Source organism: Stegostoma tigrinum, chromosome 8 (genome assembly GCF_030684315.1).
Source record: "Stegostoma tigrinum isolate sSteTig4 chromosome 8, sSteTig4.hap1, whole genome shotgun sequence".
Lineage (NCBI taxonomy): Eukaryota > Metazoa > Chordata > Chondrichthyes > Orectolobiformes > Stegostomatidae > Stegostoma > Stegostoma tigrinum.
In genome coordinates, this window is record NC_081361.1 from 46837522 (window position 1) to 46865108 (window position 27587).

At 40.0% G+C, this 27587-nt stretch overlaps 1 protein-coding gene across 5 annotated transcripts in view; it reads right to left on the bottom strand.

The window, feature by feature from the left end:
* Positions 1 to 26820, bottom strand: part of kifap3a (kinesin-associated protein 3a) — a 209501-nt gene extending 182681 nt beyond the window's left edge. For all 5 annotated transcript variants that reach the window (XM_059647846.1, XM_059647844.1, XM_059647848.1 and 2 more), the window contains exon 1: positions 26647 to 26820. In XM_059647846.1, the coding sequence (XP_059503829.1) occupies positions 26647 to 26678 (32 nt within the window). In that variant the 5' untranslated portion in view covers positions 26679 to 26820. The remainder of the gene's footprint in view (positions 1 to 26646) is intronic.
* Positions 26821 to 27587: the final 767 nt, after the last annotated feature.

Sequence of the window (27587 nt, forward strand, 5' to 3'; positions counted from 1 at the left end):
TAATGATTCGAATTCCATTTATCAACACGTGGCCCACAATGTTTGCCTTGGCAACACAAGTACATATTTAAATATTATTTAAATGTTATGAGGACTTCTGCTGCCACCAGCCTTACAGACACAGTTTCAGATTCCCACTGCCCTCTGGGTGAAAATAACTTTTCCTCACATGCCACCTTAAACATCTGGCCCCTTTCCTTAAATCTATGCCCCTTGGTCAGTGATCCCTCTTCTAAGGGGAAACAGTTCCTTCCTGACTAGCCTACGTCGTTCATAATTTTATACATTTTAATTACATCCCCTCTCAAACTATTCTGCTCCAAGAAAAACAGCCCAAGTCCACCCAATCAGTCTTCAAATAAAACTCTCCAGACAGGCAACAACCTAAAATAATTGCCTCTGCTAATAAAGGCAAACATCTCGTATGGCTTCTAAACCACATTGTCCACCGGTCCTACTGCCATGAGGGGCTTGTGGACATGCATACCAAGGTTTCTCTGTTCCTCAGTACTTCCCAGGATCCTACCATTCAGCACATATTCCTTGCCTCATTTGTCCTGTCTAAGTGTATCACCTCACACTTTTCCAGATTAAATTCCATTTGCAACTGATCAGCCCATCTATATCGTCCTGTAATCCAAGGCTATCGTTATCATAATTTACCACTCACCAACTCCTGTATCATCTGCGAACTTACTGATCAACCCTCCTACATTCAACTCTATCATTTATACATATCACAAACAGCAACAGCGACAGCGACAACATTGATCCCTAAAGAATCCCAAAGAACAGGTTTCCAGTCACAAGAATAGCCCTCAACGATCACCCTGTTTCCTGCCACTCAGCCAATTCTGGATCCAATTATGCACATTTCCATGGATCCCAAAGGTACTACCTTCACTATTAATCAGCCATGCAGAACCTTGTCAACAGCTTAGCTTAAGTCCAGGCAGACCATGTCAAATGCATTTCCCTCATCCACACAATTCTTCAAAAAATTCAATCAAGTTGATCAAACATGACCTGCCCTTAACAAAACTATGCTGACTTTTCTTGATTAATCCCTGACTTTCTAAGTGCAGATTAATTCTTCTTTTAGAAGTGCTCAAGAAACATAGGTCTGATAATACTGAACTTCTTAAAGGAGAATCATGACTAACAAACTTCTGGAATTTTCTGAAGAAAGAAAGCTTTGCTGAAGGCACTGCTGTTTTCGAAGCGTACACAGATGTCCAAAAGGCATTCAACGTATTCCCACACAAACTTGAGAAAAGTTTTACTCACGAAGTAAATGACACAGTAACAACATGGATTCAAATCGGCTAGAGGATCAGAAGCAGAAAGTAATAGTTCGTGGATTTGCTCGAGGCTGAAGGAAGATTTTGTCATGCAATTAAGGCAGTCAAGAGGGTATCAATGTTCATTTGAATAGAAAAAATATGCAGAGTTATTGAAAAGGAGCTGAAGGTGGTCACAGATATGGAAATTCACGAAAGAAGCAAATGTGATGTGAAGGGGAAAAATATCTTCATAAAGTGAACAACTAGGATCTGGAATACCTAGTCTAAAAGTGTGGAGGAGATATGTTCAATTGAGGTATTCAAGCAGAATTTTATTTAAAATAGAAAAATGTCCAGTGTTCTGGGGAAAGACAGGAGAATGGCCTTAAACCCTCAGATTAAACAAACATGATTCCTTGACTTAAATCAGAAGAATTTTCTCTAAACAAATTCCTACATTTTCAAATCAGAATCAACATCAGTTAAACATGAATTAATAGCAAATTGTAGTTAATTATATAAATTTAATGACAGATGAAGCTCCGACTGTGAGTGAACTCAATCTGCTCAGCAGTTAAGTCATTAAATTAAATCACAAAGTCCTTCAAAACTCTGTCTTTCTTAATAAGAAATTCAACCCTTCTTCAACACACTGAGCCCAGGCAACAGGACAGCAAAAATCAACTCCAAGTTCCAGAGGCCTTCACCAAAAATGGCACATGCCCGCAGAACCTCAGCTTGGTTTGCAAAGTAACAGAAACCGCAGTATCAAGTCATGTACTTACTTATTATCTGTAGATCTAGCCTCTATTGTTAAAACTTGTCCATCCTGCAAAATGGGACTCAGCAACTGAGATCCAAGGACGGCCTGGATTATTTCATGCTATTTTAACCAAGTTCACACTCTCCATGATCTTGGTCTCCCATCTTAATTTCAGTCTTGCTGTCCTCAGAAACTGGAGGGTTAGTCTCCTTTATCAGCATCCGTTTAGTTTTCTTTTTTCAAGTAGGGTCCATCTCAAATTATTACAAGGTTTTACACTACAGACTCCATCAAAACATGAACTCTTTGTCTTGTTGAAAGTCACATCCATTATTTTCCTCCTGGCATTATATTATCCCAAATAAGACTAGCTGATGCACCTCTCCATTTTCTCTCAATCTTTTCTAAATATGTTATATTTATATAATTAAACTAAATATGCCATTATTTAATACGCAATCCTGATTTTTCAGTAGCCATATCTTGGATTCTTACTATGTATAGTTCATCACTAGACATGGTTGCTTCCAGTTTCTGTTTTACTATGAACATTGTACACATTCTTGTAAAAGGTAAAGTTGTCATAGTCCCAGAGGACCACAAGCCGTGCTCTCATTAGAGAGAAATGACTGGCGATGAGAGTCATGATGCCTCAGGCAAGGGTCAAGGTTGAGAACTTTAGACTTTCATGATAACTTCAGTCAAGCCAGTGATACCCACATCGCTTTGACTAAAAAGAAAACAAAATTACTATATTCATGATAATAAAATGTGAGGCTGGATGAACACAGCAGGTCCAGCAGCATCTGGGCCTGCTGTGTTCATCCAGCCTCACATTTTATTATCTTGGATTCTCCAGCATCTGCAGTTCCCATTATTACTATATTCATACCTTGTGTCTTTTCTGAATTATTGAAACTTGAGTCCATTGCTGTCCCCATGGCAATGTCTCAATTAGAAACATTTGGCAAATTATCAGCTCCCTTTTCTTCTGTAGTGTAAAATGGTTGGAAAATTTTTACATTTGGCTCTCTTGCATTTGCCCGGATGAATGCAAGACAAGCAGCTTTGGCAATATGGGACTGAGCCTGAATCCGATCATGGCAGAAACTGAACTTTGAATGTGAGTTTGCTCGCTGAGCTGGAAGGTTCGTTTTCAGACGTTTCGTCACCATACTAGGTATCATCAGTGAGCCTCCGACGAAGCGCTGGTGTTATGTCCCGCTTTCTGTTTATCTGGTTAGGTTTCCTTCGGTTGGTGATGTCATTTCCTGTTCTTTTTCTCAGGGGATGGTAGATTGGCTCCAAATCAATGTGTCTGTTGATGGAGTTCCGGTTGGAATGCCATGCTTCTAGGAATTCTCGTGCGTGTTTCTGTTTGGCTTGTCCTAGGATGGATGTGTTGTCCTTCCTCATCTGTATGTGAGGATACGAGTGATAGTGGGTCATGTCGTTTTGTGGCTAGTTGATGTTCATGTATCCTGGTGGCTAGCTTTCTGCCAGTTTGTCCAATGTAGTGTTTGTCACAGTTCTTGCAAGGTATTTTGTAGATGACGTTCATTTTATTTGTTGTCTGTATAGGGTCTTTTAAGTTCATTAGCTGCTGTTTTAGTGTGTTGGTGGGTTTGTGGGCTACCCTGATACGTTTGTGGCCACAAAACGACATAACCCACTATCACTCGTATCCTTACATACAGATGTCCTTGGGCCTCTACTGTTTGTAATTTTTATTAATGACTTGGACGAGGGAATTGAAGGATGGGTCAGCAAGTTTGCAGACGACACAAAGGTCGGAGGTGTCGTTGACAGTGTAGAGGGCTGTTGTAGGCTGCAGCGGGACATTGACAGGATGCAGAGATGGGCTGAGAGGTGGCAGATGGAGTTCAACCTGGATAAATGCGAGGTGATGCATTTTGGAAGGTCGAATTTGAAAGCTGAGTACAGGATTAAGGATAGGGTTCTTGGCAGCGTGGAGGATCAGAGGGATCTTGGTGTGCAGATACATAGATCCCTTAAAATGGCCACCCAAGTGGACAGGGTTGTTAAGAAAGCATATGGTGTTTTGGCTTTCATTAACAGGGGGATTGAATTTAAGAGTCGTGAGATCTTGTTGCAGCTCTATAAAACTTTGGTTAGTCCGCACTTGGAATACTGCGTCCAGTTCTGGGCGCCCTATTATAGGAAAGATGTGGATGCTTTGGAGAGGGTTCAGAGGAGGTTTACCAGGATGCTGCCTGGACTGGAGGGCTTATCTTATGAAGAGAGGTTTGACTGAGCTCGGTCTCTTTTCATTGGAGAAAAGGAGGAGGAGAGGGGACCTAATTGAGGTATACAAGATAATGAGAGGCATAGATAGAGTTGATAGCCAGAGACTATTTCCCAGAGCAGAAATGGCTAGCACGAGGGGTCATAGTTTTAAGCTGGTTGGTGGAAAGTATAGAGGGGATGTCAGAGGCAGGTTCTTTACACAGAGAGTTGTGAGAGCATGGAATGCGTTGCCAGCAGCAGTTGTGGAAGCAAGGTCATTGGGGTCATTTAAGAGACTGCTGGACATGTATATGGTCACAGAAATTTGAGGGTGCATACATGAGGATCAATGGTCGGCACAACATTGTGGGCTGAAGGGCCTGTTCTGTGCTGTACTGTTCTATGTTCTATGTGGAAGGACACCACTTTGATTGGGACAACACATCCATCCTAGAACAAGCCAAACAGAAACACGCACGAGAATTCCTAGAAGCATGGCATTCCAACCGGAACTCCATCAACAGGCACATTGGCTCCAAATCAATCTACCATCCCCTGAGAAAAAGAAAAGGAAATGACATCAATGCAGGAAATGACATCACCAACCCAAGGAAACCTAACCAGATAAATAGAAAGCGGGACATAACACCAGCACTTCGTCGGAGGGTCACTGATGATGTTACCTAGTATGGTGACGAAACGTCTGAAAATGAACCTTCCAGCTCAGCGAGCAAACTCACATCCAGAACCTCAACCTGAGCTACAAATCTTCTCAAAACTCGCTAAATGAACTTTGAATTTAATAAAAATCTAAACTCAGATGTTAAACGATGACCAAAAAACCATTGTTGTTTGACAGAAAAAGCCATCCAATCCACTAATGTCCTTTGCAGAAAGAAATCTCTCTGCATCTGGCCTGACCAACATGTGTCTCAAAATGCTTGATACCATCCAGGACAAGCAGTCTATATGACTGGCACCATGTCCACAAACCACCTCTCCCTCCACCATCAATACTCAATAATAGCAGTGTGTATTATCAACAAGAAGCACTGCAGAAATTCACTGAAGCTCCTCAGCACATTCCAAACACATGGCCACTTGCATCAAGAAGAACAAGGGCTGCAGATACGTGGGAACACCAGCACCTCCTCCAAGCTATCACCACCCTGACCTGGAAATCTATCATGGTTCCTGTCAGGATTTTTGGGTCACAATCCTAGAATTTCCTTCTTAACAGCATTGTGGGTTTATCTACAGCACATGGACTGCAGTGATCCAGAAAGGCAGCTCACACCCACCTTCTCAAGGAGAACTAGTCTTGGGCAATAAAAGCTGACTCTGCCAGCAATGCCCACATCTCAAGCAAATAAACAAACATCTCAGAAAATACGCTTATTCCACAGGTTGAATAATTATGTTGAAAACTAGGTGTACTTCTCATATCATAACAGTTTCAGACAAGTGGAATGATAAGCATTTTAGTCAGGGGCTTACACACTGTTTCATTCATTAGCAGTGGCAGGAGGCTACATCAAACAAAAGATTGCTGAATCCAAGAGTGGTATTTGACTGAAAACCTGGTGATTTGATCCTCAAAAAAAAGGCTAGTTACATTTGGAGAGTCAATTCATTAAAAAGTTTAATAAAATTCAGAAATGACACTCGCTAACAAAGTAGTAGTAAGCCTATTTTAAAGCCAACATTGTGAAAAACATTATTTTTGCTGGACATAGTGAAGTAAGCAATAGATAGAACACCTTGTGAAAATAGTATTCTGTTTAGTCAAGTATTTCAAATAAAATTAATCAATTTATAAGTTCTCAATCAAATTCAGCACACTATAGAACATATTTGTCTGGTTTCCAGACAATATAGATTAAGAATTACAGGATCCCTATAGTGCAGTAAGTAGTAACTCAGCCCATCAGGTTTGCACTGACCCTCTGAAGTGCAACCTCATTCCTGTAACCCCCTTATGGGGTTTTTACTATGGCTAATCCACCTAACCGGCACAACCCTGGACACTATGGGGCAAGTTTTAGCATGGCCAATCCAGTTAAACTGGACATCTTTGGACCATGGGAAGGAACCAGCACACCTGGAAAAACCTCTCACAGACATGGCGAGCACATGCGTATTCTATAGAGACAGTTGCCCAAGGCTGAATCAAACCCAGGTTCCTGGTGCTGCGAATCAGCAATGCTAACCACTGTGCCACCATGCCACTCAGGCACTTGTGAAATCAGACTCCAATATGTGGTGAAGGGTCTGTGTGGACCTGGATTATATACTTAAATAACTGAATAATGACAGGAAAGACATAATACCAATCATAGTGATTTGGGATTTTTGGAAGGTACCAACAATGTATAACCTGATGGAATTTCTAGTGCTGGGCTGAAATTGGTACACGTTACCTTCAAGTCAAGTATGCATCAATTATGCTGAATATTAACAGGAAACTAAGTTAAAAGGAATATTTAATAGAATGAAATGTCCACATCTAATTCTAACTTTTACCTTTTTTCCTAGTGCAAATGTCTTAAGCTTGAGCAGAACAAGATTAGTAGAGAACCTCTCGCAGTAAGACATACAAAGACCAAACTGTGGAGATGGAGGTCAATTGGTACACCTTTTCTGCATTTCTTTGAACATGGGGAAGAGAAAAGCACAACGCCTCACAATATCCGTTAAAGTACCAAGGGAATATTCCTTCAAAATATTGATACCATACAAAATACTTGACAAATCACCTGTTCCAGTCCCAAGCACTAACCAATGGTAAGAAATGAAGTTCTGAAGCAAATCTGCCCTTAAATCAAATGTTCTGATACATGTAAAGAATAACATTAAATACAGTGTTAGATAACTGTCTACTTAGATCATAACCAGTGGGCATAATAAAGAGAACTTGCCTATGGCCTTGGCTGTATTATTTTGGATTCCTAGGATTTTCCCAAGGCAGATATAATTAAGCCAAAACCTAGAAAACTTACTTTTCCAAATCTACAGGAACTTTTTTTTAATTCATTAGGACAGTTATGGCAGATATAACATCAAGAATCTGCCTTTTTAAATCTAAAATAACTTAGATTTTGCAGGGGACAAAGCTCTCAAATTGATTATCAATGATAAAAATATAGGAATTTAAGTAAGCCAAACCTTGAAAATACTGTATACGATGACGCAAACTACAGCATTATGAACTTTGACATAAATCATCACATCTGGTATTTACAACATTGTTAACATCACGTTATCACAGCAGTCAAAATTACTTTTGTTGTACCGGTGTAGAGAAAACAAAATCAATGTTTATACACTTCATGACCACAAGCTCAAATTTATTGCTGAAGATCAGTTTTGTGTGATCAAAATCACTTTGTAAAAAGTAAAACGAAGACTTTTTTCATTAAAATGTGCGCTAGACCTAATTTATTACTTTATACTTCAATGGCAATTATTCTAACCACTCACCCTCAGTTTCCAAAATTTTAAATAGATTAAAGAAATAATAATTAGGTTTACTCCTTTCTTAAGTGATTATATATTGACATGAATTCTATTTCAGTCATGTATTTATGAGTATAACTACACAGGTAATAGGGGAAACAAAATGAGTGAGGGTGAGCTAGGAAAATATCACAGAGGCAAGAAGGGACACAGATGCTCAAGTAATTGGAAACAGCGGGAGTAAAGAATTCAGGGGCCAAAAATGATTAAAAAGACATCTGGGAAAAGACTTTTGCCAGGACTAACAATGGAAATAGAAATAAGGGAAAAAAAACACGCAAGGATAATCCAGACAGGAAGCAAGGTATCAGGGGAATTCACTGGACCTTAGTGACAATCAGACATTTTTGCAGGGAGACAGGCTAATACATTTGAAATTTGAGGAAAACAAACTAATAGACTAGTTCCACATTTTGTCAAATTGGTGTTTCGCTGAAAAAGACTAAAAGTCATTAAAGATAGATAGATAGTCACTCTTGCTCAAGACACCCTTCCTAAAAACAAAATCAAAAACAGCATTAGAGATAATGGGAACTGCAGATGCTGGAGATTCCAAGATAATAAAATGTGAGGCTGGATGAACACAGCAGGCCAAGCAGCATCTCAGGAGCACAAAAGCTGACGTTTCGGGCCTAGACCCTTCATCAGAGAGGGGGATGGGGGGAGGGAACTGGAATAAATAGGGAGAGAGGGGGAGGCGGACCGAAGATGGAGTGTAAAGAAGATAGGTGGAGAAGGTGTGGGTGGGGAGGTAGGGAGGGGATAGGTCAGTCCAGGGAAGACGGACAGGTCAAGGAGGTGGGATGAGGTTAGTAGGTAGCTGGGGGTGCGGCTTGGGGTGGGAGGAAGGGATGGGTGAGAGGAAGAACCGGTTAGGGAGGCAGAGACAGGTTGGACTGGTTTTGGGATGCAGTGGTTTTGGGATGCACTGGTTTTGGGATGCCCCCCCACCCACTGCATCCCAAAACCAGTCCAACCTGTCTCTGCCTCCCTAACCGGTTCTTCCTCTCACCCATCCCTTCCTCCCACCCCAAGCCGCACCCCCAGCTACCTACTAACCTCATCCCACCTCCTTGACCTGTCCGTCTTCCCTGGACTGACCTATCCCCTCCCTACCTCCCCACCCACACCTTCTCCACCTATCTTCTTTACTCTCCATCTTCGGTCCGCCTCCCCCTCTCTCCCTATTTATTCCAGTTCCCTCCCCCCATCCCCCTCTCTGATGAAGGGTCTAGGCCCGAAACGTCAGCTTTTGTGCTCCTGAGATGCTGCTTGGCCTGCTGTGTTCATCCAGCCTCACATTTTATTATCTCAAAAACAGCATGTCATTTTCAAACATGGTTAGACTGAATGTAATGCTGCAGACATTCAGATGAGAAGAGGGAGTATAGCTTTCCCTCTTTTTCCCATTCCTTGCTTGCCAATTCAGTGAGTGCTTAATGGTTTACAGGATACGACTGTAAAAGACATACAGTTTTCCCTAAAGTTTTAAAAAGACAATATTTAGACTAATTATACTTCAACCAGGTTAAGTAAAAATGATTTGAAAATGCCGTGTCAATGATTATGCACACACAGCTGCTCCCATCATTATTACAGAGGGCACAATATAAAATAAAAATACTTTTCCCAATTGCCAAAATAACCAATTAAATATCCATCCTTATCTGATTTTAAAGAAATTAGATCAGTCTGGTTTCTTAACAAACATAATTATCGGTCATCAAAATAAAATGTACCTACATTGAATAAGTGGCTACCATAGCCAGTCAGTAATATATACAATCAAAGCTTATTCCAAAATCTAAATATCCACAAAACACGTACACACACACACTTCAGGGAAACACAAATAAAAATGGATTTATTTGCAGGGATTGACTTTCTGGGCAAGAAAATCTTTGGCCTGTAGAATAACACATTGGCTAAAGGGTTAAGCATTCCATGATCTGATGTCTGTTGCTCAGATGTTCTGGCACGTGCGGTAAAGTCAGTAAATTTAAACAGCAGCTTCCAAAACCATGGCCATTTCGAGATACAAGGACAAGGACAGCAGATACATTAGAATACCACCAAGTGAAAGATCCCCTCAAAGTTCATTTCTCACAAATGAAATGTTAAAAAAAACACACACAATTGTCTCTAGCGGCCTTCAGGCATGTATTGTTTAGGAAATGTTGAATTGAGAATTCTTTCAATCAGTCTCTCAGAAGAACAAATAAATTTCATCATAAACTCAACAAGATGATTCTTTCTGAAATAGGAGATCAGCTAGGCAGCTCTTCCAAGCAAGCTTCAAAGCATCACTAACAATTCCACTCTTGGAAAAAAATGAAACCACATCCGTAAATGCATTCCATTATAAAGTATGAACAAAACATTTTAATGCATTCATACACTCAGTCTCACTTGCTCTTTTATATGTAGTCTGTACAATTATCTTGAATATCTCCTTACTTCTTAGACAATTCAAACAAGATTAAATTCTTGACAAAGCACTGGCAATTACAGTGCTTTTCTCTGCAAATGAATAATGTTTAAAACATAAGGTTGTAATTAGCAAATATCATCCAAGTAGACTGGCATTTTGGTTTTTAAATTTTTCCACTCGTTAGGGGAATGATTAGAAAACACCAATAACTGTCTGCAGTCATAACGGGCACATGTTTGACAATGTTGAAGAGTTAGCAGCAATTTCAAGGTTGAGGGGGCTGGAATACACAGAGCAAGGATGTACTGTTGAAGCTGTACAAGGCTCTGGTCAAACCACATTTGGAATATGGTGAGCAGTTTTGGGTCCCATATCAAAAGCCAGCACCATCCATCCTTGGAGGGTGTCCAAAGGAGGTTTACAGAAAGGTCCCAAGGATGAAGAGCTTGACATGAGGAGAGGTTGAGGACTCTGCATCATTAATCGATGGGGTTTAGAAGGTTGAGAAGGGATCTCATTGAAACTCAGAGCCCCAGATAGGATGGATGTGGGGATGATGTTTCCACCAGCAGGAAAGACCAGTACCCAAGGGCACAGCCTCAAAGTAAAGGGAAGATCCTTTAGAACCAAGATGAGGGGGAATTCCTTCAGCCAGGGAATGGTGAATGTGTGGAATTCATTGCCACAGAAAGCAGTGAAGGCCAAGTCACTGAACGTATTAAAGGCAGAGACAGATAGGCTCATTATCATTAAGGTTATAAGGATAAGGCAGCATGATGGGGTTGAGAAACATATCAGCCATGACTGAATGGTGGAGCAGGCTCGACGGGGCAAGTTCTGCTCCTATATCTTCTAGGATTATGGTTTACTTTTCCACTGAGTATCTCCTTAGATGGTGATTTAACTTTTTAGAAAAAAAAGATTCTTTTGGCGTCTCTGCATTTTAACTCAGCTTCTTGTCACAGAATTCACAGAACTCACAAATCACTGGCAGCAACTGCAACCTTTAAAGGCTTAGTGAAACTTGGTCAGCAAAAATACATCTCAGTTAAAAAAAAATTCTAAAATAAGGGTAAACCAACCATGACTAACCAAGGAAAATAAAGAGTATTAACTTGAAAGAAAAAGCATAAGGAGGTAAAAGTCAGTGACAGCCTCAAAAATTGGAACAAATTCAGGCTCCAGCAAAAGGCAGCTGAAAAGATAATAAAGACAGAAAATAACTTACAAGGGCAAACTGGTAAGAAACATACAAACCGGCAATGAAATCTTCTTTAAACGAGGATATGGCAGGGGAGTTAAAGAGATACTTTGCAGCACTCTTTATGGTGGCCAATGCTGTGAGCATCCCCTTAAAATTAAGGAACACTAAGGGAAGGAATTAAGCAGCATCACTATCTCTCAAGAAGTCATAAGACACAAATTCATGGGGTTAAATGCATATATGTTCTTAATCCTGACGGCTTACACCCTAGGATCCTATAAGAAGTAGCTAGAGATAGAGCAGGCATTGGCTTTAATTTTCCAAAAATCATACGACTCTGGAGAAGTACTAGAGGACTGTAAAATTGCCAGGGTGACAGCTATTCAAAAAGGAAGGCAGAAAGTGGGTAACTACAGGCTAATAAGCCTAACATCTATTGTTGGAAAACCTTTCAAATCAATTAACAGCAGAAGATTTGGAAACTCATAACCTCATCACACATAGTCTAAATGGCTTCAAAGGAAAATCATATCTGACTAACTTAGAGATTTTTGTAGAAGTTGCAACCAGAGCGGATAGAAGGGAACCAATATAATATGCCTTATATTTGAACTTTCAGAAGATATTTCACAAGGTACCTCACAAAAAAATTAAGTCATAATAGCCCCATAGTGTTGGAGGTAGTATATTGGCACAGATAGGGAATTGGCTAAAGGGTAGGGAACAGCAAGTGGAGATAAAGGAGTTCTTTCTCAGGTTGGCAACATTTTACTAGTGGGGTTCCACAGGGATCAGTGCTAGAACCACAACCTTTACAACATATATTCATGTCTTGGAAAAAGGAAGCCAATATAGTGCAGCTTAATTTAATCAAAAGGCAGGTTGCAAGAGGGATACAAACAGCTCACAGAAAGGTTAAGTATATGAGCAAAAATTTGGCAAATGGAGTTTAACGGGGCTAAATGTGAAGTTGTTCATTTTAGAAGGGAGAAAAGAAGAACAATATTATTTAAACAGAGAAAACCTGCAGAAAACTGTAGCACAAAGGAATTTGGGAGTACGTGCACACAAAATACAGAAAGCTAACGCGAAGGTCAAGATAATGACTGGAGATAGCCAATCTTTTCTCCAGTAATCCGGGTTGTCACTTGGATAATTTACTTTTGTTATAAAACAGATAACTCGTGCGTCACCCACAATACTTCCTGTCTGTATTCTACCAGCAACATAATCTCACTGAGTTCCACCTATTTCTCATCTGCACTAACCTGCCAAGGTCTCCATTCCCCCCTTAAGATTTCATCCTTATGTTAAGAACATTCTGGAACACACCAACTCCTTTTCAGAGTAGGCTTTATGATAGAAATCCTTTGTCGTTTCATCTTTTTTATTATAATTCCTTTAATCTTTCAGAACTAAACACCTCTGCCTGATACTCTACTTGCTTCAGTTTTTCCTTTATCATCTCAAACGAAGTGTCAGCAAACTGGACCTCAACTCCATCTTTTTCTTTTGTTTTTCCCTTCTTGTTTTAACTAATGACTGTGGGAATCTTGTCACCAGAGTCTGGAAAACATTCCAGGGTATTTTTCTTTTAATTCTTCAGTTTTCCTTGGTTTTCTTTTGGGTTCTCCACTACAAGGGGTATCACTCCCACCTGGGATCCAGCTATATTGTTTCCAAGAATTCTGGAATAGCCAATTTGTCCATCACCCCCACTATCACTTCCCCAGTCTTGACTGGACTTTCCAACCTTATCTTACACACAGGGGAACACTACTTCTCTCTCAATTTATTCCACAGATTACCACACACAGGCAATATTTCAGAAGGAGTACAAATATTTTAATTTCTTACTATTAGAGACAGATTAGCTCCCTTATGTCTCAAAATTTTAACTTCTTTACCTAATCCTTTGTTCTACTTAAGAAAATCTTACCCACACAGGTAAAGTCTTTGTGAAAATCACACTTACTGTCTAGCCTATGACTAGGTTTTGCACTACTGCAGCTCCTAGACTTCTCTTGGGATTTCCTTCACCACCTCAACTAATCCCATTGGTTCACCTCTTTTACCATAACCTTTTTCCCAATGCCTCTCTCAAACCCCAGCATTGTGACTTTGTACATCCCATCTTATTGCAGTGAAAACACCCGAGGTCTTTTACCTCTGTTCCACACTCTTGGATTTCTTTTTTTACGTGTAATAAACTGTTCCCAGTGTGATCTACTTTTTGTTTTTCATTGAAGGATCTCTTTCCCAATTTCTGTCCCTCATGGCATGAAATTGCAGTCGGAAGTGAGATTTTGACTTGTACAGTAGCAGCTCTTCTCACTGTTTTAACTTTCTGTTCCTCAATGAGTTCTTATCATTTCTGAAAGTGAGTTTTAAAACTCCTCCAGCAGAATAGTCTAAGAGCCTTACATATCTTTCCTATTTTTCATGCTCTCATCCATGTATCGAAGTTGCTCTGCTTAATTCTTTCAAACTCGATACAAGTCTGACCTGGTTCCTTTCTTACACTTCTGAACCTTATCTATATGCTTATGGTACCAATTTGCAGGCACTCAAGACAGCTTGTTTGATTTCTTCGTATTCTCCTGACACCACCTCTGACAGTGCTGCAACACCTCACTAGCCCTGCCTACCAACTTGGTCTGAATTAACATTACCCTGTGTCTCTGGCCAATTCATCTGTTTAGCCAATTTCTGAAAGGAAATGCAAAAGGCTTCTACATCATCAAATTCTGATAATGTTTAAATATATTTGTATATATCCCTACCAAATTGTTGGCTACAAGGGGTTTGCATCATTTCTGGCTTGTACTTTTACTTCCGTCATTTGATGTCTTTTTGCTTCAAGTTCCAACTTCATCTTTTCCAGCTTGAATATTCTTCCCTTTTCTTTCTCTTCAGCGAGGACTCTTTACTCCCTTGCCCTGTCCAACACCAAACTTTTAAGTTCATTTTCTAACTCCAACTGTCTTGTCTCGTTTGCAATTTAATTTCTTCTAACTCCACTGCACTTGACTGTTTCTCTGATACATCTAAATGCTTGGCTGTGTTACAATATCAGCCTTCTTGTTTTCCCTTGTTAAACCCATTTGAGCCCTTTTACTAATTCTTAAAGCGTCACCTTTTCCTGTCTTTCTAACCTTCCTTGGCAAATTTGAGAAGCAGCTTCAACCCCCAAAACCTCTTTAGCAATAGAACATAGAACATAGAACATAGAACAGTACAGCACAGAACAGGCCCTTCAGCCCACAATGTTGTGCCGACCATTGATCCTCATGGATGCACCCTCAAATTTCTGTGACCATATGCATGTCCAGCAGTCTCTTAAATGACCCCAATGACCTTGCTTCCACAACTGCTGCTGGCAACGCATTCCATGCTCTCACAACTCTCTGCGTAAAGAACCTGCCTCTGACATCCCCTCTATACTTTCCACCAACCAGCTTAAAACTATGACCCCTCGTGCAATGTTGAGACATTTCTCTCCACTTTTGATTTAACTAACAAGCAACCGAAATTAAACTATTTTCCACTTCTCACTTAAGTTTTATTTAAAGATCCAAGATACTAATCTCCAAGTCTGTTCAAATCTGCTAGGACCTTTCGGACTCTAAATCTGTTCGAACCGGTCCAAATGCTGGACAACATGCACCCAATCTGTTATAAAGCAGAGGTTGACCCCCACCCCCACCAAGAACTAAAACCAAAATACTCAGAGGAGTACCTCACCCCATAATCTGTAAAAGGAGTGTGAAAAAAGTGGTGAAGACTGCTTTTGAGCAACTTCTAATGGCTAAAACAAAACAAATCGCTGACACCCACATTAAAAAAAAATCAAGTAACAATTTATTTATCTAACTCTAACAGTGAGCAAATTAACTAAACTATTAAACCAAGTAAATCCCTTCTAACTACTAACTTTTCCCAAAACTGCAGGATTCTAATCATGTGGTGTTCCAATAAATACAAGTCCCACCTATATAAAAAAAATTTAGTCCGTCGAAATCACAGGCAGATTACACATCTTCCGAAACGTTCTGTGCCCACTCCATCGATTGTTCTGTCAGGAATCCCTTCTCCATCAGTTCTTCTGTCAGCGTTATTAAGTAATTGTGCTATTGTACCGTTGTTGTTGAGACAGTGCTTTCTCTAAGACATAGAGGCGACTGTGGGAGCCAGCGATTCTCCCAAGAGCTGAGGGCTATCAGCTCTGAGGTCTTTGTCCATCTGCCCCCTTCTTTTTACACCGTTGATAACATATCAATATTTCTTACAACTGGACTGATCCTATGTTGTCAAAAATCACCAGACTTTTAATAGGCTTTTTGGGTACCTACATACCTGGTTCAAATTGAATGAATTCAAAAGCATGTTGTCTTCGTAAAAACCTGTTGCTTGGCTTGCTAACTGTATGGCCTTTCAATACAAATGCATCAGGTGCTCTTTGTATTTTCAAACTGCTGCTCAAAGACATCCATTTTAAATTTCTAAGCACAGAAAAAGCATATCTTCTTTTAAAATGACCAATCAATGCTTTTCCCCCTAGCATTTTGCAAACACCCAATTCTAACTTCCTGCCTCCTCATCCACAAGTACTCTACCCAACTTCACAACCTTTCTGCCTCAAGAAAAATAACTGAAGCCATCTTTTCATGGCAGTTCTTTTTTTGGAACCTTAGCTTTATTATATTAGCAGATTCACAGATCGTTAATCTAGAGTTCCACATTTTATATACAAAACATAGAAACATTAGTGTTCAATCTTACATATGGATTGATTTTTAAACGTGTGATAAAGCATCCACAACAACATTTTCACAACTCACAATATGCACAATCTGTAAATGATTGTAACATGAGACTCCCAACAAAATAATCTGATGTTCTTGACCTTAAATCTTTCCAGAAATGTCAAAGGATTGTGATAAGAATGCACATTGTTTGCAACGTAAACATTAAAATGTTATAAGGCAATCACAAAAGTCAATAATTGTTTCTCAGCAGTTGAATTTTTTTTCTGCTGGCACAATTAGTCAATCATACAACAACTCTGTTCATAAGCCTTTGAAAAGCAGCTGGTGCATCTTTCCATCCAAAGGGCATTACTTTAAATTGATTTAGCCCACTTGGGGTTATAAAAGCAGAAACTTTTGTTCTTTCTGACAAAGGTATTTGCCAGTAACCTTGAATAAAGACTACTTTGTCCACATAATCCTCCAGCCTTGGAACTGGGTCGGAGTCAGATTTGGTCATTGCGTTGACCTTCTGATAATCTAAGCAGAATCACTGAGTACGATCAGGTTTGGGAGCAAACACGATCAGCAAACTCCACTCGCGTTGACTCGTTTCTATGATGCCATCTTGGAGCATCACTTCCAGTTCCTTCTGAACCTGCACTGTTTTGAAAGGATTCAGCCTGCAGGGATTTTGTTTTATTGGAACAGCATTCCTTGCATCAATCTCCTGTAATAGGGTGTTAGTCCACAGTATTTTATTTCTAGATAGGTCCTCATAGCACTGTAAGAAGTCTTTCAATTCAGATTACTGTTCCTCAGACAGATAACTCACCACCTAATCCCATTCCTTAAGGGCTTCCTCATTATACAATTTATTATAAGGTACATCAAGATCCAAATCATCTGGATTTGATTCCTCACTGACTAATAACTAGTAACTAAACTGTTTCTCCAGTTCCCTTTCCCTGTCATAGTAATGTTGCAGCATGTTCACATGACATATCCGATAATATTTTCATCTGACTTAACTTCTCAATCTGTAGGGATCACTGAATCTAGTTCTGAAGCAAACTCCTATCGTCGGTAACAGTACCAATACTTCATCCTCACTGACAAATGTATGAATTTTAGATTTTTTATCTGCTTCTTATTTAGGTGCTCTGCCACCTTCAAATGTCATCTACCTAATTCACCTCCTCTTTCATCTACCTCGCACCTCTGATACATAATCCAACTGAGAGATCTCTGGACTGTGGACCTAGCAATCTTCTCAATTAGTTTTCAAGGCCCTCTTACTTTGTGACCAAATATCAATTCAAATATAGAAAACAGAGTAGATTCATCTGGAGCATCTCTAATAATAAATAATATAAATGGGATGCCTTCACCCCAATCATTTGGGTAATCCTGGCAATAACATTGGAAAGGTGTCATCTGACCTTAAAGACAATGTTCCCTCAATGATAAGTCGATTTTTTAAAAATTAGGATTGGTCCTATGTTATCAAAACTATCAAACAAAGTTAATTAAATTTTTGGTATCTAAGTATGGTTCAAATTGAATGGCTAATGTTAATACTGAAGGCTTCCTTGAAGGCAATGTTATTAAATGTAAAGAATTGGATTCTGTTGCGGCGATGATCATGATCTGCACTTGCAAGGCAAAATGTTACTTGCCACCTGTTAGCCCAAATCTGGATATGGTCCAGACTTGCCTCATTTGGACACTGGCTACTTTAGCACATGGGAAGTCACAGATGATGCTGAACATCGTAAAATCATTAGCAAACATCCCCACTTTTGACCTTATGATGGAAGAACATCACTGGTGAAGCAGCTGAAGATGCTTTGATGAGCCTAGAACACTCCCATGATAGAGTCCTGCACAGACGGTCTGGTGTTGAAATAATTGATCTCCAACAACCACAAATATCCTTCTCTGTGACTCTAACCAGCATAGAGTTTATCCCTCAATTCCCTTTGCATCTACTTTGTCCTCGATCTCCATAATGACACACTTGGTCAAATGCTTTTTTGATTTCAAGGGCAACTCTTTTGTCCATGGATGAACCAGGGCTTTAATGAGTCAGGAGTTGAGTAGCCCGAGCAGAACCCAAACTAAGCTCCAGTGAGGTTACTGTTAAGCAATTTCTGCTTGATAGCACTGCTGATGACACTTTCCACTAATTTATTGATGATAGAGAGTAGGCTGATGGAGCAGTAATTGGCAAGGTTGGAACTGTCCTGCTTTTTGCGCACAGGATATACCGGGGCAATTTTCCACATTGTTGGATACAACCAATGTTGTAACTGCCTGGAACCATTTGGCTGGGGCCCCAGCAATTTCTAGATCAGTCTTAGACTATTGCCAGAATGCTGTTAGGGTTCATAGATTTTGCAGGATCTAATGCCTCCAATAATTTCTTGATATCACATCAAGTAAATCAAATTAGCTGAAGACTGACATCTGCAATGCTGAGGCCTCCCTTGGATGGTCAGATGGATCATCCATTCAGCATTTCTGGCTGAAGATTGCTGCAAATGCTTACGTGCTAGACACTCCCATTGATGAGGATGTTTGTGGAGCCTCTTCATACAATGAGTTGTTTAAGTGAACTAGCTTGTTAGGCTACTTCAGAGGACAACTAAAAGTCTGCGTGGGTGTGGGTCTGGAGTCACATACAGGTCAAACAACGACAGCCATTTTCCTCCCCAAATGATACTAGTAAAATAGATGGGTTTTTACAGGTATCCACAATGGCTTCATGGTCTATGTCTTTTAATTCCAAACTTTTCTTTATTGGATTCAAATTCCACCATCTACCATGATAGGGTTCGAACCTGCCTCCCCAGAACATTCACTAACTCACAGACAAGTGACAAAACCACTGAACAATTGTCTTCCATTTACAGAATTCAAGCACTATTACTGTACTAAAAACAACTCCTTTAATGAGCATAACCATTTTCACACACTTCTCACATTCTTACCTAGTGTGTTTTGGATTAAAGAATGTTTTTCTCACAACACAGAGCAATTAGGAACTCTGTTAGAGATGAACTTAATGGGCAATCTCAGGTTTCCCCCATTTGTTGAACAACATGCTATGCATCAATACTACATTGCTCTGCCTGTTACAAGAGGCATTCAAGAAAATAAATTTGCTGCATCAAGGTCAGGACCAGAACATTCCACTCAATTATCCATTACCTTCCATCTGTTACATCTGGCCCTTTGTGACCTGTCATAGTCCTCCCATTTTAGCTTATTTATTCCCAAAGCAATCTTTCATTTGATTTCTGAGGATTATGTCTCGATGTTGAAAGTTCAAATAAGTTTTTGACAAGTTGAAAATTAGCTTAGAGTCTCACCTGCCAAATGGCAAACATCTTGAACATCTGTCCAGCACTAGTACAACCAACGATCACAGGAGAAATCAGACGTCTTTTCGTAATGCATCTGTAACGTACAATCTCTAAAACTGCTAGGAATGGAAATATTATGTATACGATTCATACAATTACAAACAAAGAGCTCCATTAGAACCTGGCAAGAGTTATGAAGTAATGCTTATAATGTGGTTCATTTTGCAGTGATTATAAATTGAAATGGACATGCATTTGAAGTAAATATGCGACAGCTCTGAAATCTATGAGACATAAACAGCAGCATCAACTGGAGTTCATACCGCATCTCAAAATATACCAAATGTTTCACTACAAAGGTGGATAGATAAACAGTGGACAGATTCCAAGTCATGGAAAGGGAGACTATAATGCCATGAGTGGTACCTTTGCCTCATGTCTATAAAGAGATATTCACCATGCTACACAAATTTATATGAATTTTAACACCAGTACATTAGCAGGTGCATAGGCTGCACAGTCCAACGATTGGTTGATTAAACCAAACACTACCAATAATGGACAACTCAAGGAGTACAAAATATAGACTGGCTGAATCAGTCCCACTTGCAAAATCCAAAATAAGGACGTCTGTTTGATGTGATTCTATAATTGGGCAGCACCTGCTGAAAAATCTGAGTGCACTATTAGGTACACCAGTAACTAATTTATGATAACAGCCAAACATGTAATGTCGCTCTTTTATACTTGCAAGCAGCAGGATATAGGGAGCTGAAAACCATTCTCTGCAAAAAAAAAAAGCTCTTGTACATTTTATAAATTATCCTGATGCGTGGGGAGCCTACAATTCCTACATTTTCAATAGCAATACCTCAGCCAATCTCAGAGGACATGCCAATCAATACTCTTTTCTCTCGTAGCATAAAACTGTTCAGATAGTTTGAAATTTGGCACTCATGCATTTGTCCTGATGTGTGCAAGGCAAAAAGATTTGCCAATATATATCTCATTTCAACAATATTAAAGGAAAGGTTAAATGATGGGATTACAAGCTTAAATGACTACCTGAACTTTTACAGCTGAAGTGACAGAGGGGATTTTGGAGGAGGTTCTACAACCCAAGAGGCCAGAAGGAGGCTTCATCTAACATCTCACTGAAAAATGACACTTTTGGCAATATAACATTTTCCCATTTCTGCAAAGGGTCAACCTAGATTATGCACTCAAGTTTCACATCCTCATCCCAAACCTTTTAAACTTGATTTAGTGTCACCATTGAGTGAACATTGGTGTCTGAAATACATGCCCACGCAATGAAGCTGTTACATAATGTTAACATATACTGGATTTATACAGTACTTTATCACATCACAACATGGCAAAGTACTTCACGTACAAGTAATTACATTTGGAGTTCAGTGACTGTTACATAACTAAGTTTAACGAGGTCATATACAGCATGGAAACAGACCCTTCGGTCCAACTTGCCCATGCTGACGAGATATCTTAAATAAATCTAGTCCCATTTGCCAGCATTTGGCCCATATCCATCTAAACTCTTGCTGTTCATATACCCATTTAGATGCCTTCTAAATGTCATAATCATACTCACCACCACACTTCCTCTAGCAGCTCATTCTATACACACATCACCCTCTGCATGAAAAGTTGCCCCTTAGGCCTCTTTTATATCTTTCCCCTGTTGCCTTAAACCTACAACCTCTAGTTTTGGACTCCCCGACTCTCGGGAAAAGACCTTGCCTATTTACCCGATCCACGGCCCTCATGATTTGAGAAACCTCAAAAAGGTCATTCCTCAGCTTCTGATGCTCCTGGGAAAACAGAACCAACCTATTCAGCCTCTCCCAGTAGCTCAAACCCTCCACAAATCCTCAAATCTTTTCTGAACCCTTTCTAGATTCACAATATCCTTCCTATAGGAGGGAGAATGGAGCTGCACGTGATACTCCAAAGCTGGCCCAACCAATGTCCTGTAAAGCCGTAACATGACCTCCCAACACCTATACTCAATGCACGGACCAATAAAGGCAAGCAAATCAAGCACCTTCTTCACTAACTCGTCAAGCTGCCACCCTACTTTCAAGGAACTATGAGCATGCACACCAAGGTCTTTCGTTCTACAACACTTCCCAGGACCTTACCGTTAAGTGTGCAAGTCCAGGCCTTATACAAAGTAAATACTGTTTATGGGCCTTCAATCCCTGATCTCTGTTCTACTAAGCTATTAATTGCACACTGGTTTCTTCTGCACCCTTTGCAGCTTCTCCAAGTTCCCTGGACTCTCAATATACAACTATTCTACTACACTAGGGCAGAGCATGCACCATACAAAACCTGACCATTTCTCTTTCACAATGGAGATAATGATAGAGCTGCCTAACATGGAGCCTGCTTTTCTTCCTTGTTGCAACTCCACTTTCAAGGATATATGAACCTGCACTTCAAGGTCGGAAGAGACAAAAGATAGTAGATTAGCTTTTTTTTAAAACTAAAGGAACTGAATAAAATCTTTCAGTTGGAAAATACATAGTGAAAAGGGCCAAACCAGCTGTCCACACTTCCTGATGTCAGCTTCCACCTGCGCCACATATGCACACTAGTTGCCTAAAAGGTTAATTCAGAGGACGAAAGGGAGTACCCAAAACGTTAGATTTCCATAAAGAAAATCTGCTCATAAAATTAACCAGAGTGATGTACCAACATTAGTAATCCTCTTTAATTATGTCTAGGTCTTTACTAGATTTTCTTGCACAGTGTAATCAAATAGTTTGGTGAGCCAACATAATTCGTTTCAAGCAATAGGAAAGTTTAGTGTAATGGAAGATTCAGAGCACAACCAGATTTCTGATTAAGGCACAGAGACTGAGAGGACCGAATTTTGTAAAACTTTAGTTTGCAGTTCCTAGAATATAAAGAAATTACAAAAAAAAACAGGTTCCCAGGACAATTTTGACTAATTCGATGGTTCGACAAAATGATACAATAAATTTTTTTTAACGAGTCTTCAAAATCTACTTTGACCAAACTTGAAGTCATCTGTCCTGATGCCTCTTCTATTCAATTTTGTCTGATGCCAGCTTTAACTACAACCACTTCACACTCAACTCTTCCATTGTCTATAAATTGTCAGACTGCTTTTTCAACAACCAGTGCTAGATAAACAGAAATATCCTCTAATTAGAATTTGGGAAAACTAAATGCATTGTCTTTACCACAAACTCTGCACTTTCACATTCAATTCCATCACGGTCCTTGACTTTTGCAACACAGTCACTTACTTTCATCGCCATACCATCACCATCCCAGGCCCAACTTCAGCCATTCTACTCCTGAAAACACCATCCATGCAATTATTACCACCAGTCTTGTTGATTCTAACATGCTCCTGGCTTGTTCATGACATTCTACTCTGCAAACTCAGGTTATTCAAAACTATTTTGTTCACACATTTACTGCCCAAAGCCCCAATTATCAATCAGCCCTGTTCGTTCTGGTCTATGCTTGTCTTCAAATAAACAACCCTTGATTTTAAGATTCTCTTCCTTGTTTTCAAATTCCTTTGTGGCCTAACTACTCTCTATTGCCCTCTTGCACTACCTGCAAGCTATCTGCGTTTCTCTAATTCTGGTTCTGTCTGAGGGTCCCTGATTTTAATCACTTCACCACTGGTGCTCATTCATTCAGCTGTTTGACTATAAACTCTGGAATTCCCTCACCATCTCTCCACCTAACTTTAGTTCTTTAGGACTCCGCTCAGAATCTGCCTGTTTAAGCAAGTTTGTGGTCTTCAGTCACAACAGCACCATTTGTCTCTCTATGACATACTTTCATAGATCACAGAATGCCTACTGTGGAAACAGGCCATTCGGACCAACAAGTCCACACCGACCCTCCAAAGAACATCCCACCCGGACCAATTATCCTATTTCTGATTTTCCATGTCTAACCCACCTAACCTAAACATCCCTGGGCACTATGGGCAATTCAGCATGGCCAATCCACCTACCCTGCACATCTGAGGGGGGAAACTGGAGCACCCGGAGAAAACCCATGCAGTCACAGGGAGAATGTGCAAATTCCACACAGACAGCTGCCCGAGGCTGGCATTGAGCCAGGTCCCTGGCGCTGTGAAGGAGCGGTGCTAACCACTGACCCACCATGCCACTGTTTTATAATGTCTCTGTAGAGCACCTTGGGTAATTTTATGTTAAAGACAATGTAGTTACAAGTTGCTATCAATTATCATTTTGCAAACCACGATTTGGAAATTTACAACGTTGAAGTGTAAAGTGCTGTTTTTAGATGTCCAACATTTCAGTTTTCAGAGAGGAACTATGCACAGACTATCAGAACAGTCTAGAAAGGGCAACAGAATGAGTCTGGCAAAAATGTAAATGTGATTCTGTCCAGTTAAAATCCAGTCTGTAGCATCCAGGGCAAAAGACTACAATCTAAATGTTTCCACTTTTTCTTGCTTTTTTTGTTTGGCCCCAGGTCTCCTACCACCAGATAATCTTTCCATTGTTCGTTATTTGAAAAATTATTTCAGTTATCAATTTCAATATAAATGCATTCAGTTACTTTATAGAAAAGTCAACTGCCTTACAGTGAACACATATCCTGGATATGCATGGTGCTTGTTAATTTCCTTAAAATACCCTACTAAATCTACTTTAGTTTGCAAATATGCTTCATTCTCACTAATATATGAACTTCCAAAGAGCAGTTGAGTCTTTGTACTGAAATTGAAGCTCATGGAATGTAAGGTAATTTGTTGACCTGGTTAATAAATTGGCTGTACAAGTGGCAGAGTGGTGATAATATCAAAAATTGGCACGTAAGATCCAAAGGGTGTATGTTGAGATCTCAATTATACATTGCTTTCAATAATTTAGATAATGTAATTGTTGACATGAAAACAAAACCACGACATTATCAACAATTAAGTAAAGGGTGAAAGAGATTTCAATGCAGATAAATGCAAGTTCATCCATTTTCTAACTAGAAATAGAACAGAATACTCCCTAAATGGTGTAATGCTGTAAACTGAGATGGTCATAAAGACTAGGAATTCCAAATACACATTACTGAAGTGTCACAAACAGGTATCAAAAAGTAGGTAGTAAAGTTACTGGAATGTTGGCATTCATAAAGAGGGTAAATTTATAGAGCCATAAATTTATATCAAGGGTAATGAACACAAGGGGATAAAATTTAATCTATAGTGATAATGGGAACTGCAGATGCTGGAGAATCCAAGATAATAAAGTGTGAAGCTGGATGAACACAGCAGGCCAAGCAGCATCTCAGGAGCACAAAAGCTGACGTTTCGGGCCTAGACCCTTCATCAGATGAAGGGTCTAGGCCCGAAACGTCAGCTTTTGTGCTCCTGAGATGCTGCTTGGCCTGCTGTGTTCATCCAGCTTCACACTTTATCAAAATTTAATCTACACACGCTTTTGTGCTCCTAAGATGGTGCTTGGCCTGTTGTGTTCGTCCAGCTCCAGACTTTGTTATCTCAGATTCTCCAGTACCTGCAGTTCCCATTATCTCTTATAAAAAGACCTGGTTAGGCAACTTTAAGCAGTTCTGGAAACCAGAAGTCAGGATGAATGTGTTGGACTTTGAGGGGCATATCACAGACCTCCCAGAATTGTATCAATGCCAAGAGAGAACAAAGAGAATACATAAACTAATAAAATAAAAACTACAGGTGCTGAAGATCCAGGACCACTAGACTTGAAACATTAACTCTGCTTTCTCTCCACAGCTGGTGCCAGACTTGCTGAGTTTCACCAGGAATTTCTGTTTGTATTATACACACTAAGAATAGGTTTCTTGGATTTTGGAAGTGCTTTGATTACAATTATCAAGATATTAAGTGAACAGATAGGCTAGATTGGAGAAGTATTTTCCATTAGTTAGGAAAACTAAAATTTATGGCATAGTCAAAAAATTCAAACTTTTCAGAAGTGACATTAGGAAATATGTCCTTTTGCAAAGTATGGTAGAAGTTTGGAAACATCTTCCACACGTGGCAATTAATGTTAGATAAACTGTCAATTTAAAAGTGTGATATTTGCTTGTTAGCCAAAGGTATTAGGGATAAGGGGCAAAGGTCAATAAATGGAATTAGATTACAACCATGTTATTACTGAATAATAGGACAAGATTGAGGGCTAAGTAGATTACACCTATTTCTATTGTATTTGTCACAAGCATTAGAATATTTGGTCCTGCTTTGACTGACAGTGCACCAATCATTTGTTGTTACTCAAGTTGAATTGTATAAGCTGTGCTTAACCTGTTATTTATCCATTTGTTGTTTGAACATAAATGTAAAACAATTTTTTAAAATACATATAACAGGTTGATTGCTTTTATTCGACACAAATTGAATACTTTATAGAGAAAGTACTCCTAACCTGGAGTTCACAATCCGTGGTTCCCCATTATCCTCCTCTCCCCATCACAAACAATGCCAAATTTACTGTAAATTCACAAGACGTCACTTCTGTCAATACAGAATTATAGACGACCTGAAATTCGCCAGTTACCACCTGATAATAGCCCGGATGGTAACCACCATTGGTTCTCATCACTCAACGAGCTCATCTGGCGAGTATCCCAATCATCATCACGACAGTGATAATAGGACGCAACTGACCTCTCCAAACGAGGGTGTGGTAGGAAAAGAAATCCTTCTCAGTAAGCGAAGATTCAGTTTAACTGCGAATGATGCTCTCCATTAAAAAAGGGGGGATAGTAATATTAACGATCCAGGCTGACTCATTCAGAATGCATTAATAGAATGTATCTGAGAGCAACCTTGAAACGAACGCTATGGTAGTGTCAGCATCAACAAGGGAGAAGAGTATTATACGCGCTGCACAAATGTCTGTCAAACCCACAGCTGAGAGAGCAGCTGCGAAGTAGACGTTAACAGCAGAATGATTAAGGTGCCGCAGTCACAAAATGCAACAACAGCGACTGCAGGTTCCTGGGCCCAACCCGGTCCTTCCAAAAAAGCAACCACCAACACCCTGCCCCTGTTACAGCACCAACCTCTTCAGGTAGCGAGCATCTTCCGGTTGCATCTTTATCGGCCGCTCCAATTCTGTCTGCAAAAGCAGTTTCTTTGTTTGCTTACTTTACCCAACAGCAAAGCCACCCTCACATCTCCCCGGGTTACCAGAGACAAGTGCAGCCGCCCCACAATCCGCAGCGGTACGCGCGGGCGGAGCCTGCGCTGGAGGGCGGAACTAAACCGACAACGATGGACACTCCGCCTGCAGCACCCCCACTAGGCCAACAACAATAACTCCAGGTCAACGGGACTGCGATCGAAAGAGTCGTCACCAGCAGAAACAGCTTGCATTTACAGAAAACAAATCAAAACGTTCAGAAACTTCGCAAAGGTGCAAACAGAGAAAAGAATGCCCAACTATGAAAGGAAATATTAAATATCGTGATTGAAATCACTCTCCGTGCCCTCATCCATACCTTTTGTCACCTTAAATCACAACTTCGTATGTTCTCCTTAAACTTCAACTCATCCAAAATTTTGGCAGGTCTGGCAGCATCTGTGAAGGAAAAAACAGCGTTAACGTTTCGGGTCCGGTGAACGGATTCTGAGGGTCAACGGACCCGAAACGTTAAGATAATAAAATGTGAGGCTGGATGAACACAGCAGGCCAAGCAGCATCTCAGGAGCACAAAAGCTGACGTTTCGGCTAGGCCTGCTGTGTTCATCCAGTTCCACACGTTGTTATCTCAGACTCCAGCATGGCCAGTTCCTACTATGTCTGAGATTTTCCAGCAACTTTGTTTTTGTTCCTGATTTACAGCATCCGCAGTTATTTCCGTTTTCATCCAAAATTTTGTCGCCTATATCATGTCTTGTATTCATCTATCACCGATGACCTACTAAACTGCATGAAGTCCTGATTGTCCCTCACCTGCAGTCCCTATAGGGTCCCTCCAATTTTCACTTCTGCAAATATACT